At 54.9% G+C, this 18,661-nt stretch overlaps 1 protein-coding gene across 2 annotated transcripts in view; it reads left to right on the top strand.

Annotated features, from left to right (window-relative positions):
• Nucleotides 1-633: 633 nt before the first annotated feature.
• The window catches only part of NFATC1 (nuclear factor of activated T cells 1), a gene marked incomplete at both ends in the record, with an annotated part of 114,991 nt that continues 96,963 nt past the window's right edge, over nt 634-18,661 (top strand). Inside the window, 2 exons of one of the 2 annotated variants that reach the window (XM_081996379.1) lie at nt 634-936; nt 10,121-11,219. In XM_081996379.1, coding sequence (XP_081852505.1) covers nt 804-936; nt 10,121-11,219 — 1,232 coding nt within the window. Of the gene's footprint in view, nt 937-5,074; nt 5,157-10,120; nt 11,220-18,661 lie in introns of those variants that run through there. The other variant, XM_081996380.1, reaches the window with a different exon arrangement.

The following is an 18,661-nucleotide window of genomic DNA, read 5'->3' on the forward strand; positions in this document are numbered from 1 at the left end:
TGCCAGTTGATGCTCTTTTCCAAATTTCCACAGCGGGGGAAGCCTGCGATTTTTTACATAATGATTTCAGCATGCGAGGCCGCCTCGCTTTTTTTCTTTTCCTCCCCTCGCTGCCTGCCTCCCTCTCTCCCCCGCCTCGCCTCCCTCCCCGCCTTCACTTCGCGACCCCGGCGCGCCGCCCGCTCCCCCGAGGCGGACACCCGGCTCCCCAGGCTGCGGGGACCCCGCAGGCGGCGGCGGAGCCGGGGCTGGGCGGGCCGGGCGGCGGCCGTGCCCCACGGAGGGGCGGGCGGGCGGCGCGGCGGCCGGGGCCCGTCGGTGCCCGCCGGTGCCCGCCTCCCGCTGGCCGCCCGCCGGCGGTGGGGCCGGGGCCCGGCTGACATCACGGGGCCGGGGCGGGGAGAGGGGCCGGGAGGGGAAGGGAGGTGGGGGGGTGTTTTCCAGCTTTAAAAAGGCGGCGCCGGGCGCGCAGCCCTGCGTCAGAGCGAGACTTCCCCGCTCCGCACACTTACTCGCCCCCGTCCCCCGCCCGCGGCACCCGGCGGGCGGGCAGCGCCCGCCGCCCCGTCCCGCCGCCGCGGCGCGGGCAGTGCCTCCGAAGTCCCCACGCACACCCGCCCTCCTCTCCATGCCCTGGCCCCGGGGGGGCGGCGGCGGCGGCGAGCTCCAGTGCCTCCGCGGGGGCGGCTAGCACGCCGGGGGCGGCGCGGCCCCGGACCCCGGGGCGTGAAGGCGGGCGGGGGGCGCGGGCCAGGCGGCGGCCCGAGTACGCGGCGCCGGCGCTCCGCCGCCTCGCCGGGTGGATGCCAAGCGCTGCCCCGCCGGCCGCCGCCGCGCCGCCGTCGCGGGACACAGCCAGCGGGAGAGAAAGGCCGGCGGCGGCCCCGCAGCGCGCCGCCCGCCCGCTCGGCAGCACCATGAAGGCGGCGGAGGAAGGTAACGGGCGGGGGGCGGGCGGGCGGTGGTGTCCCCCGGTGCTTCCCCGCGCGGCCCGGCGGCTTGCCGGCGGCTGCCCGCCAATCGGCGTCTCCTCCGCCTCCCGCACGGCGCCGCCGCTGTCGGCCGCCTCCCGCCGGGCCCGCGCCCGGGCCGCGTCCTGGTGCCGCTCCTGGTGCGGGCCCGGCCGCCCTGCATCGCTCCTCGCCGCCAGCGCGGGGCTGGGAGCGGGGCTGGGATCCGGGTAGGGGGGAAAAATGGGGATTCCCGCGCAGCAGCCGGCTTTGATTTCGGGGCAGGTCAGAGTACAGCCCGTAACTGCAGCCGTCCCTTGCGCTTGGGAAAATGAGGGAGCCTCCTAAAAAAGCGGGTCCCGATGAAGTAGCCTCCTAAAAAAGCGGGTCCCGGGGCAGTGCCAGGCGCCGTACCAGCGGCCAGCCCTTCCCGGCGCACCGGAGCAGGCGGGCACGGCGCCGCGGGCCCCCGGGGGTGCGGGGTCCCCGCCGGCCTCGCTCCGGGGGGGGGGGGCGGGGAGCGCTTCTCCCCGCTACTGCCGACTCTCTGTCGCGACTTCTTTTCATGCCCCGTACTAACGCCGCTGCGAAAACGGCACTGAAAACTCAGCCGCAAAGTTTCTTAGAGAGAAAGATGGTGGGCGCGGGGCTTGGCAGGCTGACCCTGGCTGGGGCAGCGCCTGGCTGGAGCCGGGACCGGCCTCAGCCTCTCCTGTGCCCGCCGGGACATTCACCTACACCTGGGAGCATCGTTATCCAGCACCCAGCTCTGCCCACTGGAGAAACTTTCGCACCTCGAGGGTTTTTTTTGGTTTGGGGTTTTTTTGGTGTGTTTTTTTCTTTTCCCCTGGCAGAGCCTTTCGCGCCGCCTCGCCGCGGGAGCGGGGCCCCGCGGCCGGGCATCACCTCCGCGCCGCGGCAGGTGCGGAGCAGCTCCGCTCCCCGCTGCGGGCCCGTGGCAGCTCGCCGCCGTGCCCCCACCCGCCCCGGGCTCCCAAATTCTCTTCCGATCTGGTGGTACCGCAGCTTTGCTGCTGCTGGTGTTTATTCCGCAGCGTGGGACAACGGGCCTCCCTTCCCCGGGTTTGTCCCCGCAAAGCTGGACGGGCGCTCAGGACCCATCTTTTCTTCTCTTTTTTTTTTTTTTTCTTTTTTTTTTTTTAACACAGATGTTTTCACTCCAGGGGTTCGTTTCAGTTGTCGGGGTTCTGCCGATGCGAAAGCCACACGAGGCTTTTGAAGCATGCGAGCGCCTTTTTGGATGAAAGTTAATTACGTTTTATTTAATAGCATTGGCTTGCGTGCCTTTCGCACGCTCGACCTCCGAGGGCTGCACGCACGGCGTTTCCAGCGCTCAGGGCTTCAAGGGCACTGAATGCACTAACTTGTAAAAATTACACCCAGAGGCAGCTGACACAAAAAGCGTACTGGAGCCTCTTGTCAAAAAAAAAAAAAAAAAAAATCCCCCCTCTTTATTTCTGTGGCATTTCTGATGCCTGCATTAAAATGTCGCCAGCCCTCGTCGATAGCTCTCTTCCCTGCTAATGTATTTTGTAAGGGACTAAGAAAATGAGGCCAGCCAGAAAGTGTGACCCAATCCAGGAAACACGTAGGGGAGCCCTGCAAGTCGGGATTGCTGCCTGCAAATTGAGGTGCCCCTTGATTGCCAAGCAAAGAAAGTAACCCTCTCTCTTGCTTAGCCTGGGAAGAAACCCTCGCAAAGCGTCCCGGTGGGAGGGCCCCGGTTTTTCCTTTGGGCCGTAGCCAGGCGGGGAGCCCCTTTGCCTCAGAGAATCCCCGTGGGTTAAGGCCGTGGGGAAGTTAAATTCTCCTTCAGGCCGCGGGGCCACGGCCAGGGCAGCCCGTCCCGTGTCGGACCTGCCTGGCCACCGGGCGGGAGCCGGGACAGCCCCAGTCGGCAGCGGCCGGGCTGGTGGGTCGTACCCAGGCGTCTGGCGCCACGGGGATGGCCTCGCCGGGGCACATAGCCCTCCCTCCTTTCGCTCTCCCCAGTTTAACGGCACTGTTTTAAACTGGACTGTGAACTGGCGCGACGCTGTTGCTCCGTCCCCACGTGTGGCATCACTTCGGCTTTACCTTGCCGTGAGCACGTCTTTCCTCATTCTCAGAGGGAGGGGTGCCGATCGAAGTGTTTCACTGACGGCACTAACATTCGTGGCGCTGGCAAATCGGGCCGTCCGTAACCAGTGTGGGACGATTCACCCCTCCTGCAGGTACCAGATGTGGGCGAGGCGGAGGAGCCAGAGCAGCAGGTACTGGGGAGCTCCTTCTCGCCTCCCCACCGGGGCACCCCGGCAGGAGATGGGGAACGGGCAACGGCCCAGAGCGGCGGGGCGGAGGGGGGAGTGAGCCCGGTGAAACCGGGGTGCTGCGCCACGGGGGCTGGGGGCCGGGGCGAGACGGCTGTCCCGCCTGTAGGCCCGGGGCAGGGGTCGGGATGCGCGTCAGTCCCCGCCGTCGGGGCAGAGGCTGCGGGACCTACGTGGGTGAAGCGGGGCCGCTCGTCCCTGCGGCTCGGCCTTTCTCCCCGGCCGTGGCCCTGCCTGCTCCGGCACCCTGGGGCGAGCACGGCCCCGGCAAGCCGGCAGCGGCGGGCGGGGGGTTCCGCCGCTGTCAAGGCCTTTTGCACACTAGGGCGAGTCAGCCACGGCACGGCGGGGAAGCGGCCGGGAGCGGGACACCGAGGGCAGGCCCACATCGGCTCCCCCGGCCGCTGCCTCACCTCCGCCCCAAAGCAGACCCCGTCCGCTCCGGAGCAAAGCCTAGCCCCGCGGCGGGGCCGCCCGCGGGAGGCAGCCCGGGGCCAAGGGGCCGTGCCGTGACCCAGGGCTGTCCCGCCGGCCCCGGGGGCTGCCGGTGCCCGCCGGCTGCTACGAGGGACGAGACTGCAGCGCGGCTCGTCGCGGCGAGGAGGGGAAAAAGCATAACGGGCTCTGATGGAAAAAAGTTGTGTTTTCCTGGCACTTTGTAACGGAGATTTCAGCCGTAAGCCTGGAAAATGGTATTCCCTGAGTTTATAAGGGAATACCATTTCCATTAACCGCTTTAAAGAACTATTCCTTTTGAAATCCGGCCCGAAGCTCAGGGAGCTCAAGAGTCGAGGCAAGCCGAGCTGCTGGGGCAGGGGAGCCCCTTTGCCTGGCGGAGCCTTTCAAACGGGACAGCACAACCTGACAGAAGTGCGTTTCTAAACAGAAAAGGAGCCTAATTTGTTTTTTCCCCAACTGATTTTCAACCCGTACAAGCGGGAAAGGCGGCAGGTCGGGGGAGCGCCCCCACCCCCCCGCCGTGCACGGCCTCAGCCCGGGCACCTTTCCCTCCCCGGCGGCCGGTAACGTTACAAGTCCGGCTTTAATGCGCTTTTTATAGCAGCTGGCACTAGTGGGTGCTGCAACTAAGTGAAATAAATAATAAATAAACGAAAGCGAAGCCTCCTGGTTCGCAGACGCGTCGCGGTGAGGACCCTCGGAGGAGGCCTTACAGCAGCCCTCGGCGAAAAGAGGGGACACGCCGGTGTCCCCGCCGGGCGGGCAGAGGCCGCCCTCCCCCCGAAACCCCCGGCCGAGGGCGGAAAGCGCCGCTTCTGCCCCGCTGGGTTTGGCGGGAGCCTGGCACCTGCGGCAGTTCGTTACCGGCGGGCGGGCGCAGGTGAAGTCCCGTTGCCCGGCTACCCTCGGCCTCCCCATCCCGCCCCTGGGGAGCCGGAGGTCTGGGGTCCCCTTCCCCCGGCGCCGGCCGTCCCCACCCGGAGGGGCTCCCCACGGCGGGCCGGCTGCGCGGCGGGAGCAGAGTCCCGGCGGGGGGGGCCGGGCACCGCGGCTGTTTGCACCGACCCGGAAACATCAACGGCGGGAGGGACGGCGGAGGGCGGGTCGGCGGCGGCGAGATAGGCCGCCCGTCGGGGCCGGGGTCACGTTACCGCCCGCCGCGGCCGCCGTCCTGCGCCTTGCCGGGGCTCCCGCGCAGCCCGCCGCCGCCGGGGGGGGTCCCGGCCCGCCGGCAGCAGGTGTTCGGTCGCGACGGGGCGGGCCCGACGGGGCGGGCCGGGGGCCGCGCCGCCGCCGCCTGGGTGCTGGAGCGTGGCGAGGGTCGCGGCGGGAGCCATGACGGGCGTGGAGGCCGAGCAGGAGTTTGACTTCAATTTCCTCTTCGAGTTCAAGCACAGCGATGAGGGCGGTGGCGGAGGTGGGTGGCGGCGGGGCGGCCGGGGCATCTCCGGGCGTGCTGGCGGAGGGATGCTGCGGGGAGCTCTCCCCTGCGCAGGTCGGTCTGGGACGGGGAACGGTTACACACCCCCCTGGGGGGAGCGCGGCCGGGGGCGGGGGGCCCGGCAGTCCCGCCCGGCGGGGTCGGCCCAGCCCCGGGCGGTGCTTCCCATCGCCGCCGCGGCGGGACGCGCGGGGCGGTGGCGGCGGTCGGGATCGCAGCCCGGCCGCAGCGCCCTCCCTCGCCCTGCCCTTGCGGCCCCCGGGCGAGCCCGCGAGGGGCAGCGGCTGGGCAGGCAGCCGGTCCCTAATTTTTGAAACTTGGGGATTGTTTGAGCTCTTCAAACCCCCGTGTTGCCGGCCTGCACGGCAGCCGGAGGCCGGCCGGGCTGTGCTGGCCCCCCGGCTGCCCGGCGCTGGCGGGGGGCGACCCCCTCGCCCAGCCCCCCCCGCCCCCGGGGGGTGCACGTGGGGATGCACGTCTTGCCCGTTACAGAGATGGGCCAGGTAAAACCCACTTCTGCCCCCCTCCCGTTCTCCTCGTGCGCTCGAGCTGTTTAGGCTCAGGGTTTGGCTTGAAGGTCATCCGTAAATAAAAATAACGGGCCTGAATTCATCACGAGTCACACCATTCCCAACTCCGGTGCCTCGGTCCGGCTGTCTTTTTTTACGACTTTTCACAATACTTGAGGTGGAAATGAGGCCAACAAGCTTGGAATTGACATGGAGAGAGAGAAAGTTGTCCTTCCCCGGTAGGAGAGTGACTGCTGCGGCATTGGCGACGGCTGGTCGCCATGAAAAGCCCTCGGACAGGTAGATGATGTTAACACAGCCGCGGAGTCAGGCTGTCTCGATGTCTGTGCTTCATCTTTCACCTTTAAACTGAAGCAGGTTCCCAAATCCTTGCCCGCCAGGATGCAGGTGAAGGCGTAGTGCTCCCCTCCCTAATGCTCCCCCGTTGCCCAGCTCTCCAGCACGCTGTCAGTGTCCAAATAGTTGTTAGGAGCTTCTCTGTTTTTTAGAAAAACGTGGTTTCACGAGTTTCACACCAAGCTTTTCAGATGTGTGTCCTAGTAATTAGACACCTGGAAAGTGGAGGGGCCTAAGCAAATTAAGTGTCAAAAGTCCTAGTGAGAAAAGTACCCAACTCCATTAGGCAATTTTGAAAGCGTGAGTTCAAACACGTACCTAGACACGGCCTCATCTTTGGAAATGTAAAATAGCCCTCACCTTCTCTGAAGCCCCTCTGAGCTGCAGGTGATCAGCATTCCTGTTTAAAGAAAGTAAATAGAAACTGATGGTGCCCAGTGCCTTTCAGGGTCAGCCTATTAATGATAGAAAGGAATAAAACCTTTGTGCTTTGGAATTAACTAGAGGGAAAAAAAATCTCAATTTTTTAAGTTGTTGTAAAGTTAAATGTAGTATGTGAAGATGTGCTGACAAATCAAGGGATCCAATTTATTGTCCTAGTTATATGTAGGTGTGGAATTGTTGGAACAGAATTCTTGCAGACCTGCACTCGTCTATCTGATACTGGGGTTTGGCTCGGGGAGTTAAAATACACTATTGCAAGTGTCTTGGTAGTAAGTGCACTGGTCCTGAGGGCCTCTGGATCACAGTCATGACAGTGACTCCATGTTAAAGCATTACCTTCCTTTTGTCCCTACCAGTGCTGTCAAAATACCCCGCACGGCTGCGTTACGTGATGCAGTGTCATGCCTTTGTAGCCACCTCCATCTCCAGTCTTTTATTTCTGTATGTCTAATTCACCTCGGTGAGGAAAACATCAGCATGTGATGAATGCTGACTATGAGTGTGCATTTGATGAATTTTGTAAATACGAAAGTTGTGGAGAAGAATGTGCTTTTTCAGAAATTGTAGCTGGTGGTTTTTAGTTCACAAACCAAGGACTCGGTCCTGTTCCTAGTTCTGGCTTTAGGGCTTTTATATTTGGTGGGCGTACTTCCTACATGCTGCCTGAAAATTTAAGATACCCACATACATTTGGAACGCTTTGGATCTTGCTTCTTTCAATTTTGAGTACTATTGTGTGAGAAGTTGTACGGCACATTATTTTTCTTGGCCCTTTAAAAGTTGACTTTTGAAAAATATGCATAGTCGTTCTAAAAGAGGCTATTCCTTGCCATGTGCATTAGGGGAACTTGTTGCTTGGGGCACTAGAGGCTGTCTTTTAGTACTTTTTTAAAAAAAAATGGATTCCAGAGGCTGGTCTGAGCCTTTCTATCGCCTGTTCTGCCTGGGTTGTGGATCTCCAGCGGACTTCACTGTTTGAATTTCACCCTAGTCATGCAATAGATTTTAAGAGAACTGCTGGCTCCACAGTACTTTTCACACAGGTAATAATCATCCCTGCTATTCTGTTTGTTTACTTATTTATTTTTAATAAAAGATGTAAAGGCCCTGATTCGGCAGTCAGCAGATGCTGCTGTTGCACCCCGTCTGCAAAGCCCACCCGGTGGGCGCAGAGCCGGGGCAGCCCGCCAAACCCGCGGTGCCCTTCCCCGGGGCGTCCGGCTGCGCGGCGGGGACCGGCTGGAGGCGGCGTCCGGCTGCGCCGTGTCATCAGCCCCATCCACCGACACACCGGGCCGGGCGGCTGTGGAAGGGCCTGCGGGGCGTACGTGCACGAAAAGCTTAGCCAGTGTCCCGGCAGCAGTGCCGCCTTCTGGAGCTGGAGGGAGCAGCGAAGGGCTTGAAGCTGCCCTGAAGGTGCTGCTTAGACAGACCCTTTCTCTGAGATAATTTCTGAAACCCAGAAGGTCTTACCACTGTTGTACCACTTTGGTTTTTTTTTTTCCGTGAAGACTGAGAGGGAAGTGGTGGTGGTTGTGGTGACATGGAGTGCCGCGGCCGTGTGGCAGAGCAGCAACAAAAGGGGACTGATTTTGGAAGGAGGGGACTCTGATCCCCCAGGCAGATCTGTGCCTCGCTGTGACCACTGCGGTTGGGTTATCCTCGTCAAAGTAGCACCTCTTTCTCCATGGTTCCTGCCTGCCTTGTGTTTGAGTAGAGTGTGAAGCTGCAGCATGCTTTGAATAATCCGGTTTTATTTGTGGCACGCTCCGGTGCAACTTCATGACCCTTCCTCAGTAAATGGCCGGTCTCTGGAGGCAGACTAGAGAGTGAGTTCAAAAGGTGGTGTTGCTCATCGTTCCTGACCGTTACCTGACATGACATACATCAGCTGGAACATCGCAGAGTTGCCGTGAAACTGCAACAGCACGTTAGTTTTTCCTAAGTACCGTTTGCCTTGGAGTCGTTGCCAGCGAGAAAGGCGAGCACGGCGTCGCCGGAGGATGACACCGTCGAGGGCTGAGCTGATAAACAAAAGACAGGGAAGAGCCGCCTGCGCTGGCGTTGCCAGCTCGGAGGCTCATTTGCATCTGCAGCGCTGCCGGGGAGCGGGTCGCGTTGGGAATAGCAGCTGCAGTAATTAACACAGCCTTTCCATATCTCCCTAGGGAAGGCGGGCAAGGGTGACCGCCAAGAGCGGGGAGGGAAGGGGACAGGCTGCCCGTGAGGACCGGCTGTGGCCAGAGGGGATGCAGAGTTTCCCTCTGTCCTGCGGGAAAGTGCTGCTGCCGTAATAAACCTCAGGGGAGGCTGGTGCGCGGCAAGCACAGCTTGGGGCTGGAGCCGGGTGTGTTTCCAAGCTGCCGAGAGGAACCTGCAGAACAGCATTACCCAGACTCAAAGTTCAGCAGCTGTTGTCCCTGATAGAAAGGTTTTGCCGTCTTTTCCCGGTAAGGCGGGAGGTGCTGGCCTTAGGGGCTGTGTCCCGTGTGTGCTGGTTGACGCAGAGCCTCCCTGTATCAGAAAGCGCGGGGTGGATGACTCCTGATCCCACCACGGCTCGAGGCACCTGGGGCACGTTGCCCTTGGTTGAGGGCTGCCTGTCTCCCCGCACGTGGCCCGCCGCTGTCTCCGGGTGGCAGAGAGAGACACGTAAGTAAGCAGCCTCGCGACGGGGGAGCAGAGCTGAAAGGGTCCCTTCAGCAGGCTGACGGTGAGGCGAGGCAGGGGCCCTCTCCTGCAGAGCAGCAGGGATGGAGGCACATGAAGGGCGGGTTGTTCCCGTGCGCTGGGTCAGAGAGCCCTTGGGTGCAGGTCTGTGATGTGATCTGTCACCTTCCATGTTTTCCGCACCGACTGTGCAACTCTTGCTATTGCTTTTACACACCCAGACTCGTTAAACGCTTAGACCGTTGGCCAAGAGCGCGCTGCTGGCAGCGCTCAACGTGGCGCGCACAATGACCAGCAATTTCAGTGGAATTTCAGCTGTTGTGGAGTAGTGAGACATCCATGTTTATCCGTCACCTGGCCTCTGCCAGTTGGGCTGGAGGATAAGTGGTCCCAGAAACCAGAGCAGGTCAATAGACCCATCTTGTTCCAACATCCTAGTTAACTGCAACCAGTTGGAAACTTGCTGTAATGGAAATTTCGGTTGTGTATAATTTTTTTAACAGAATGCTGTTGATCATATTCTTCGCTTTAGTCTGCCTCCACTTTTGTTTTTCGTCCTTTGTTTTTTGTGTATTCCAACGTTTCAGGGAGGGAATTGGGCTCACTTACATAAAAGCACATCACTTGAGCAGCACTGCAGTCTCTGAACGCTGAAGAAATGTCTGAAGACTTGATTTTTCGCTCTGAAGATTCACATAAGAAGTGTGTCCTCAAGACAAACTCAGTTCGTGTACATCCCCCTCCCAAGATACCTTGTCCTGTGCTGTTCACTTAGTGGCATTTTCAAGGATGCTAGTCTGCAGCTTCTCCCCTAGCGTGGCATGCCTGTGGGCTGGGTTGTTGAGGAGAGCTGTGCTTTTGTGTGTTGTGCCATGTCCCTCCACTCCAGCTGGGTATGTTACTAAGTGTGTTTGTGCAGCACCTCATATCATTCTTTTTTCTTTCTTTGTTTTTTTCCAGAACATTATAATTACACGTCTTCAAACGTAAATGCTGTCTTGCCTCTAAATGTGGCCCATTCCTCATTGTCAACTCCATGTCATGGCCTTCAGACATCAAATCCCGTCATTTCAGTTGTCCCATCAACAAACCATCCTTCTGGATACGGAGGACACATCGACAGTGGGGCCTCCGAGTATTACCTGCCACCAAACATCAGACCTAATGGAGCACCAGCGCTGGAGAGCCCTAGAATTGAGATCACTTCTTACATGGGACTTCATCATAACAACAATCAGTTTTTCCATGATGAGGTTGAGGAGGCCATCCCAAATGCCAAGCGGTCGCCTTCCACTGCCACTTTGAACTTACCGAACATCGAGGCGTACAGAGACCCGTCCTGCCTGAGTCCAGCGAGCAGCTTGTCTTCCAGAAGCTGCAACTCCGAAGCGTCTTCCTATGAGTCCAACTACTCGTATCCGTACACTTCACCCCAGACCTCTCCGTGGCAGTCCCCGTGTGTCTCTCCGAAGACCACCGACACAGAGGAGGGCTACCAACGCAGCATGGTGGCCTGCACTTTGCTCAGTTCCCCAAGGCACTCTCCGTCGACATCTCCCAGGACAAGCATCACGGAGGAGAACTGGCTGGGGGCTCGCAACTCCAGGCCTCCGTCTCCCTGCAACAAGAGAAAGTACAGCCTCAACGGCCGGCAGACCTCCTACTCCCCGCACCACTCCCCCACGCCTTCTCCGCAAAACTCGCCGCGGGTGAGCGTCACGGATGAGACGTGGCTGGGGAACACCAACCAGTACACCAGCTCCGCCATCGTTGCCGCCATCAACGCCCTCACCACCGACAGCACCATAGATATGAACGACGGAATTCCCATCAAATCGAGGAAGACTGCCATCGACCACACTCCGTCCATGACTCTCAAAACTGAACCGACTGGCGAGGATCACGGGACCATATCGCCAACTGCCGATTTGTCACCAGAAGACTTCTCCAGCTTTCAGCACATCAGGAAAGGAAACTTCTGCGAGCAGTACCTGTCCGTGCCGCAGCATCCCTACCAGTGGGCCAAACCAAAGTCTCTGTCTCCGACATCCTACATGAGGTAAGGAACCCCGACTTACAGGGAAATCCTGCTAATATCTTTATTGCAAGCTTTTTTTTCCTCCTTCCCCTTCCTGTCTCTGCTTCCTGCCAAATCTGCCCATCCACTCATTCCACTGAGCCGTATCTTGCGACGCTGCCTCTGTTGTTGGTGTGGTGTGATCACGAGTAAAGCTTTGGAGGGTTAAAGAGGCTGTTCTGGGAGCTGGCCATGCATGGGTTGTAACTGGTTATCTGCTTTCCAGCTCGGGCAGTCTGGAGGTGGGGAATTCAGAAGCTCATCAGGCAGTGGGACAATTTGGTGCCATCAGACCTGTGGCTTTACTTAAATAGTTCATCATGTCTTAGTATGTTTTTATTGCAGGACAAGGAGATGGTCTCGTTATTGTGGCTGCTACAGGGCCTTTTACATTTACACTTTATAGACAGTAACTACAAACAGAATAGGAATATGGCTCTTTTGTGCATTATTTCAGCTTTTCCTGCTTATCAAGCTTCTTGTCCTCTCTGTGTTGGACTGTGATTTTCTTTTTTTCCCCTTCCCCAGCATTTTTATGCTTAAAGAAGAAAACCTTAATTGTCAGCTGGTAATACCCAATATACTGGTCATGTTTATTTATCACAAGAGGACTCTGGGTAGGAAGCACCACAGAATAGCCAGAATTTTGAGTTGCATCCATAGTTTTCTCTTTCGGTCTTGGTTATGGTCTTCAGTTTTAAGTCTTCTGAAGGCTGTATACAGAGAAACACATGGTGCAGGGAAAGAGTTTGGCTTTCCAGAAGTTTGCAGGCTGTTCGCAGTCCCTGGTTTTGATGGCCACCCCTTCTCCTCTTCCTCCCCACGCGCACCTGGCTTCTTGCTTTTGACAGCCAAGCTGCCTTTCGCAAAACGAAAGAAGTGGGCACGTAGCTGAAATGTTTTAATTAGCGATGCATTCCTTGGCTCTCAACCTTGCCAGTCTGACTTCTCTGCAGCCAGCACCTCTCTGCCACATGCTGTCACCCAACACTGAGATTGAGCGGCCCATGGCCCTTTGTGTTACAGCATGCAGCGCTGTGGTCCCCTTCCCCATCGTTCTCCTCCTCCTCCTCTCTGCGTTGCCCAAGCTCCTTGTGGGACCCTGGCTCAATTCAGCGCTTGGCCCTTTGGGTCTGGCCGAGCCAGAGGTAGGCACTCGCTGCCTTTCGGAGCTGGGATAGAGACTTCTGACACCAGGCGAATCCTTCAGAGCCTTCCCGCCTACGTACAAAGCGCCTTTTATGTTCTCCCACTGAAGTGCCAAGCAGCCCGCGTCCGTCAGAGACGCCGGCCGTTGGCTTTTGCGCCGGGGAGCTGCTTTTGGCCGAAGGCTTCCGTGGCAATAATAGGGGAGTTTGACCGAAAAGGCTTTTATCTTTCCGCCGCAGCGAGCGGCCCGTAGGCGCTTTGCTGCAGTCCGTCGGGAGGCACCCGGCATGCCTGTGCGCTAACACAAACAAGAAAGGTGAAGCGTACAGAACGGAGCCCCACTATGTTGTGTATTTAACATTTTTTTCCACTGTTTTGGTCTTGTGCAAAATATGTTTCCTGGTTCGCAATATGTTTCCATGTGATCTCATTAACTCGTGCTCTAGGGCAGTTGGAAGTTACTGTCGAAATGTGATTTTAAGTTATTTTACCAATCAGATACACTGACCGTGCTTCCTTCCACCAAAAATACCTCTCATTTTATGTATATGAAAGTGCCGGGCAACTGAGCACGGACGTCAACAGGATCACAGCCTACGCAACAGAAACTATGTTATTTTAAATCTTTCCAAAAAAATTGGTTAAGAATTTGTCACAACAGAGCTGGATTTTTTTTTTCCTGTTATGTTACACATCTGTTCTATTTCAAACGCAAGGGCTGGAGGGGTGGGATCCAACAAACAACTCGGGCTCCAAAATCGACCCGGTCGTAATGATTTTGAGATAACCAGATTTGGTTACCTCCTCTGCCTCTTCCTGAATGCGCGGTACAATTTTCATCAAAAGCCGGCGTGCCTTGGAAAATCACCGACGCCTCTCCCTCCTTCTCTTGCATTCCCATCTCTTTGGGTGGGAGGGAGCAGGGCTCCGGCAGACCGTCGGACTGGTGCCGTCTCCTTTCCTGGGGTTTTATAGAGGGCATCAGTCTAAAAGGGAAACTGCTTTTTTCACAGAATCACAGAATCACTAAGGTTGGAAAGGACCTTCAAGATCATCAAGTCCAACCAAATTTGTATTGCTTCGAAAATTGGTGGTGTTTTCCATTTGTCGTAGTTAAAAGCTCAGTCCGCTTTAGGCTTTTCGAGTCGCAGAGAAGGGGAATAATAAGAGTATATAGCAAGAGTATAATAACGCCGGCCTTAACAGGAGCACAGTCTTTCTGTGCCTCACGCTTCTCTCGGTTGCTTAGAGGACTGTGGGCTGGGGGGCTCAGCCCGGTCCCCAGGCTGTGGGCTCTTCGGAGCAGGTTTGGGCTTGCACATCCCTCCCGAGGGCTCGGAACGTCCCGACTCTGTTCCTGCGCGGGACTCGGCACGTGGGTGCTGCGGATCGCGGGGGGGGGGGGGGGGGGGGGGGGGGGGGGGGCAGAACCTGCCCCAGGTCTGCTGGGGGTTTGTCTGCGGTGCTTCGGTTGCAGCCCAGGGCCTCGTGCCACGTCTCCGGGTGCAGAAAATATTTAGAGACCAAGCAGAGATTTTGAGGGGAAGCTTTGGAGCAAACCCAGAGGTAGTGGTGGGAATGGTACCTTTTCCAGACTGAGATGGGTTACCTGAGTGTACCAGTCTGCCCCAAAAACTGCCGGAGGTCAGTCATTACGTGGAGAGTCAAGCGATGGTCTTTGTGACATTCTGCTTTAGCTTTTAGCTCCAGGGCCTTTTTCTTATTTCAGTGTTTATGCTTTGTGCTGTCTCACTCAAACGCAAGAAGTTTCTGTCTGTGGTCCCTCTTTTATAGCTAATGTAGCAAAGAGTTTAGAAATAGGCGGTGTGAGCGGGTGACGCTCTGTGTTTCTCAAGCTCTTGCTGTCTCAGTTGCGTTCCTCTCTGTGACGTGTCTCCATCGCTCCTCAGGGCTCCTCAGAATCTCTCATGGGCAAAAATGTCAAAGCCAAAATGGAAGTTCAGGACTGGACTTCTGCCCTCGGGCGTGGGAGCAGTGTTAGTGACAATTTCCAAAACTGAAATCCCCTTTTTATTTTTTACGTGCTCATTAGCACATCCCAAATCATCCTATATTACAACAAAAAGTCTAGGCGCTCATGAAAGTGCCGGATTTCTGAGCGTCTTACACATTTTTTATGACTTCCTTTTTAGCTGCTCTATTTGACTAAACCTGAAATTTCCTAGAGACAGTTTCTTACTCATTGAAAAGTAATGCATAGTAGTTATTTCAAGTGTCATCAGTTTAATCCAAGAAGCGTGTTGGCTTGTAACGCTTGAGTTTTCATTAAACGTAGTGTTTTTTGGGGCGAGGAGGAAGAGAAATGGTTGGGTTTGTTGGTTGGGCATATGGCCTGTATGAGGTCTACCACACCAAAAGGAGCTTCCCGGAATTAGACACCCAGTTCCAGGTGGCTTTTAAAAGCTCCCTACTGTATTTTGTTATACAGTTTATTTTTTTAACCGTTGAAAGCCACATTTTCTTTAGCTGCAGTCTCTTTTTCAACCTCAAAAATACACATGTATGTTCTTGACCTCACAGACACGGGGTCGTGTAGTTTTTCCATATGGAGGCTGCGGTTTGCACCCAGAGAATGTGTGGCTGGATACCTATCTACCAGTTGCAAAAGCTCACTTGACTTCTATCTGCATCAATGGGCTTGTTTATTTTTCATGGACTTTTTGGGTTCCACTTTTGTGACTGTGACAGTATTAAACTCAAGCATGCAAAAATCATTCATTGAGGCCCCAAGCCATAGGATTGCCTTAAAAATCATGTTGCATATTTTTTCCTTCTTTCTTTTGATTTGTGGACCTTTCAGTTGCTCTTGATCCTTTTTTTTTTTTTTTTTTTTAAAATAGATGTTGTGGTCCAGATCATGAGATAGAGGACAACCTTACTAGGGAGAAGTTGAGTTTCTCAAGAAATTGGGGGTTTCTGAAGGTGGAGAAGGGCACCAGCTATCTTAAGATGAGATAATCACTGGTGCAGCAGCACCGGATTTGCTGACCTGTGCGCTCATGGCAAACTTGTGTGTTTATGGCAAGCGGGAGGAAGTCCCTCAGACAAAGCAAAGGCAGGGCTGTCCGGGCAAGACCCAGCGAAATGGGGACTTGTAGCTGTGTGGCGGTGACCATCTCCTGGGACTCGTTAATATTAACTGAGGGGCGGGGGAGTGGACAGGGAAGAGCCCGCAATACCTCTAACCTTTTTCCCTCTCCTGCTGTATTCGTGCTGGATGGGGGTATTTAGATGCTTCGACAAGTTCGGTTTGGCACCATGTAGCAGCGGCTTTCGATGACGTTAGGTTGCTGTACCATAAGGCTGAAGACTGCTTTGGAAGCCTGTCTCAGTAAAATGATTTTTTTGTTTGATTGTTTGTTTGATTCAATCCTCCCCACGCTTTCTCCTGACTGTTTCTCACTTCATTCAGACACCCCTGTGAGCATCTGACTGATGGCCTTCCTTCACCAGCTCGTTTTGGCACCATGTGATTCTAAATTCAGAACGGGCAGAGATGTGATGCCAGCCACTCGCTACCTCTGTTCCCACGGCAGTAGTTTCTTGTTCTTTCTCTAAGCCAACGACTGCAAAACTTCCCATGCACGTCGATCTCAGAATATGAAATTTTAGGACGGTAGCGTTTTGTCTGGAAGTGTGATGACGACTTTGCGTTTTCAGATTTTGGTGCGAGGAATTCCAGCATGCCGCATGCGCTCCGCGGAGGAGCTACTCACTCCGCATGCCAGCAAAATACGGCCAAGTCTGGGGTGGGACGCAGCATCTACTTTAGCAGCTCGCAACCAGATTGCTCGATTGTCAGACAGGGAATTAAAAAAAGAAGAAAAGAGCAAAATCTACCTGCGTTAACTCATAGGTGAGATATAAAGCAGGTCTGTTTTTCTGACCACGGTCAAGTTGGTGGACATGTAGGCATCGTCGTTTTCTTACTCTTTGAAAAAACACAGAAGGATCTTCTTTGATGGGAGACACGGGTAATAAATAATAAATTGTAACCATATTTGCATTTGGTGCTGCACAGTTGGAGCAGGGGCAAGCCATCAGCCTGGTAAAAGTTTCAGCAGCCCTGTGGTTTCTCTAGTTTGTGTTTTTGTTTCTGAAGGAATACTCCCTGTTAGAAAAAATAAGTTTAGTGCAGGGCACCCAGTCTCAGCCACGCTCCTTCTAAGTCACTTGCTTGACTTTGGGCACTGCAACACACTCACCATCCTTCTCCTCCTCCAGGCAGTGGCTGGGGAAGGTGACTCCGTGCGGTGGTACCTGGCCAACGAGCAGGGTTAGTCCCGGCGTGAGACCGGTGGTGGTTGTGACACCTCTTGCACAGCAACCTACTTAAGGACAGGAATGTTTGCAAATCTCTTTTTCAAGCGGCCTTGGGCATCTAGTAGCTTAGAAAGCATAATGGTAATTTAATTCCCAAATGCAGAGCAGTCATGTGAAAATAGGGCTTAAGCACCTTTGCAAAGTTTAGTAGAAGTTTTTGGCTTTGTTTCCTCCCTGTCTATATTCCAGTGTGCTGCTTAGTATCTTGTTTTTTTTTTTTTTGGATAACTTGATAAATCCTTCTGCTAAAGGCAGAAGTCAGCCAGACTGGATAATCTGTTTTTGATTTAATCATATTGTGTATCTGGTGTATGCAAAATAAATCACTATTCATCTGTTTTGTAGTCTGATTTATGTAGGACGGAGTTACATTGAGCGAGTTTTCTACAGCCTAACACCGGGCTTTGTGAACTCGCCTTGGAACAACCATCGTTCATTACAGTATTTAGGAGGACTACAGTTAGATTTATTATGGTGTAAAAAGGAATGGGACAGGTTTTCAGTTGGTGGAAAATTTGGTCTGAGGGAACTACACCGATGTATATTTGATAGGAAGACTGTGTGAAGACCTTTCATTCCTGTTCTTGACCCCTGTGGAGGGGCTTTTCTCCCCTCCACGTGATGCTGGCTAGATGAGGTAGTATGGGCCTTTTCAAATTGATAAGGTTTATTTGCAGCAACCAGGTTTGCTTTTACCACTACACCATTTGCTTGGTGACTTTTTCCTTTAACTGCGTTTAGCCGCAGGAAATTAAGTGCATGATGAAGATAACCTACCATAGGAAATAGCTCTGACAGCCCCAGCCCATGACACTGTTAAATGCATCACTCTGCTTCCTTTATCAGGAAAACTGCCATTAATTGTCAATTTATAATTGGGTAGGTGGTATTTTGGAATTTTGATGATAGATTGCAGGCTAACAGCAAACTGTATTTTTATTTTCAGGCTTTATTTGAGAACATGAATTTTACAATTTGATTATACTGACATTTTCAGGTGCTGATTTGAAAGGGTTCTTTGTGGGTTTTTTTCCCTTGTTTTTTAAAGAGATGTAATTACTTATGAAACTATTACTTACTTCCATGTATCTTAAAAAAAAAAAAAATCCCTCTTCACTTGAGGGCTACATGCTGCCAGTCAGAGTTGTCCTTTTTAATTAAGTGTTAAAAATTTCTAATCTGATAGATGTTGTGTCATCAGAAAAAAAAAAGATCCAACAAGTGAAAATTTACTTAAAACCAGAAACATCTGTTTAAAAATGTGTGCTGATCATCACCAGGAGAGACACAGCTGTTTTGCTCTGCTCCTTGTCATTTATCATTAGTCAAATACGGTTTATCCAGAAATTCTTTTTTGGAGACTTTTTCAGACTAAAGTATGTGTACGTAACGTGCTAGGCGAAGAATAGTGGCTATATGCAGTGGCCAGTTGCCTGTAATTTTTTTCCGTCTCTTTGCTCTTTGTATGAGTGTCTAGTAGCAGAAGAGCTTCTCTTCGCCTCCCAGGGTGGGCCCTGGCCGTTTTGGGGAAAAGGCTTGCACAGGAGCTCAGGAGATGTAGTGTCCTGCCTCTAGCCAAGGCTGGGGCTCCCATGCTTGGCGGGACAGTAGCCAAATCCAGGATTTATCCCTGCCAGGGTCTTGCCTCTGCTGGATCCAGGTGTTCGAGGGAGCTGGGAGCCCTCGCAGAGGCAACATCTTTCTTTTGGATGAGTTCCCATTTGGGCTAAGCCGGGAGCTGTATGGCCACTTTCTTCTCTCCCCCTCCGTTATTTTTGTGGATGCCCCACGTCCAAGCACTGGAGAGCACCGTAGATGGAAGTTTGGAGCCTGAAGCCGTGCTGGGGTAGCGGGGCGTGCCCAGGGGGTGAGGGTGGTCCTGGTCTTCACCCAGGTCTGGGAGGTGATGGCTCCAGCTGACCCCTGTAGCG

This window comes from Phaethon aethereus (assembly GCF_964289735.1).
Source record: "Phaethon aethereus genome assembly, chromosome: 2".
NCBI lineage: Eukaryota > Metazoa > Chordata > Aves > Phaethontiformes > Phaethontidae > Phaethon > Phaethon aethereus.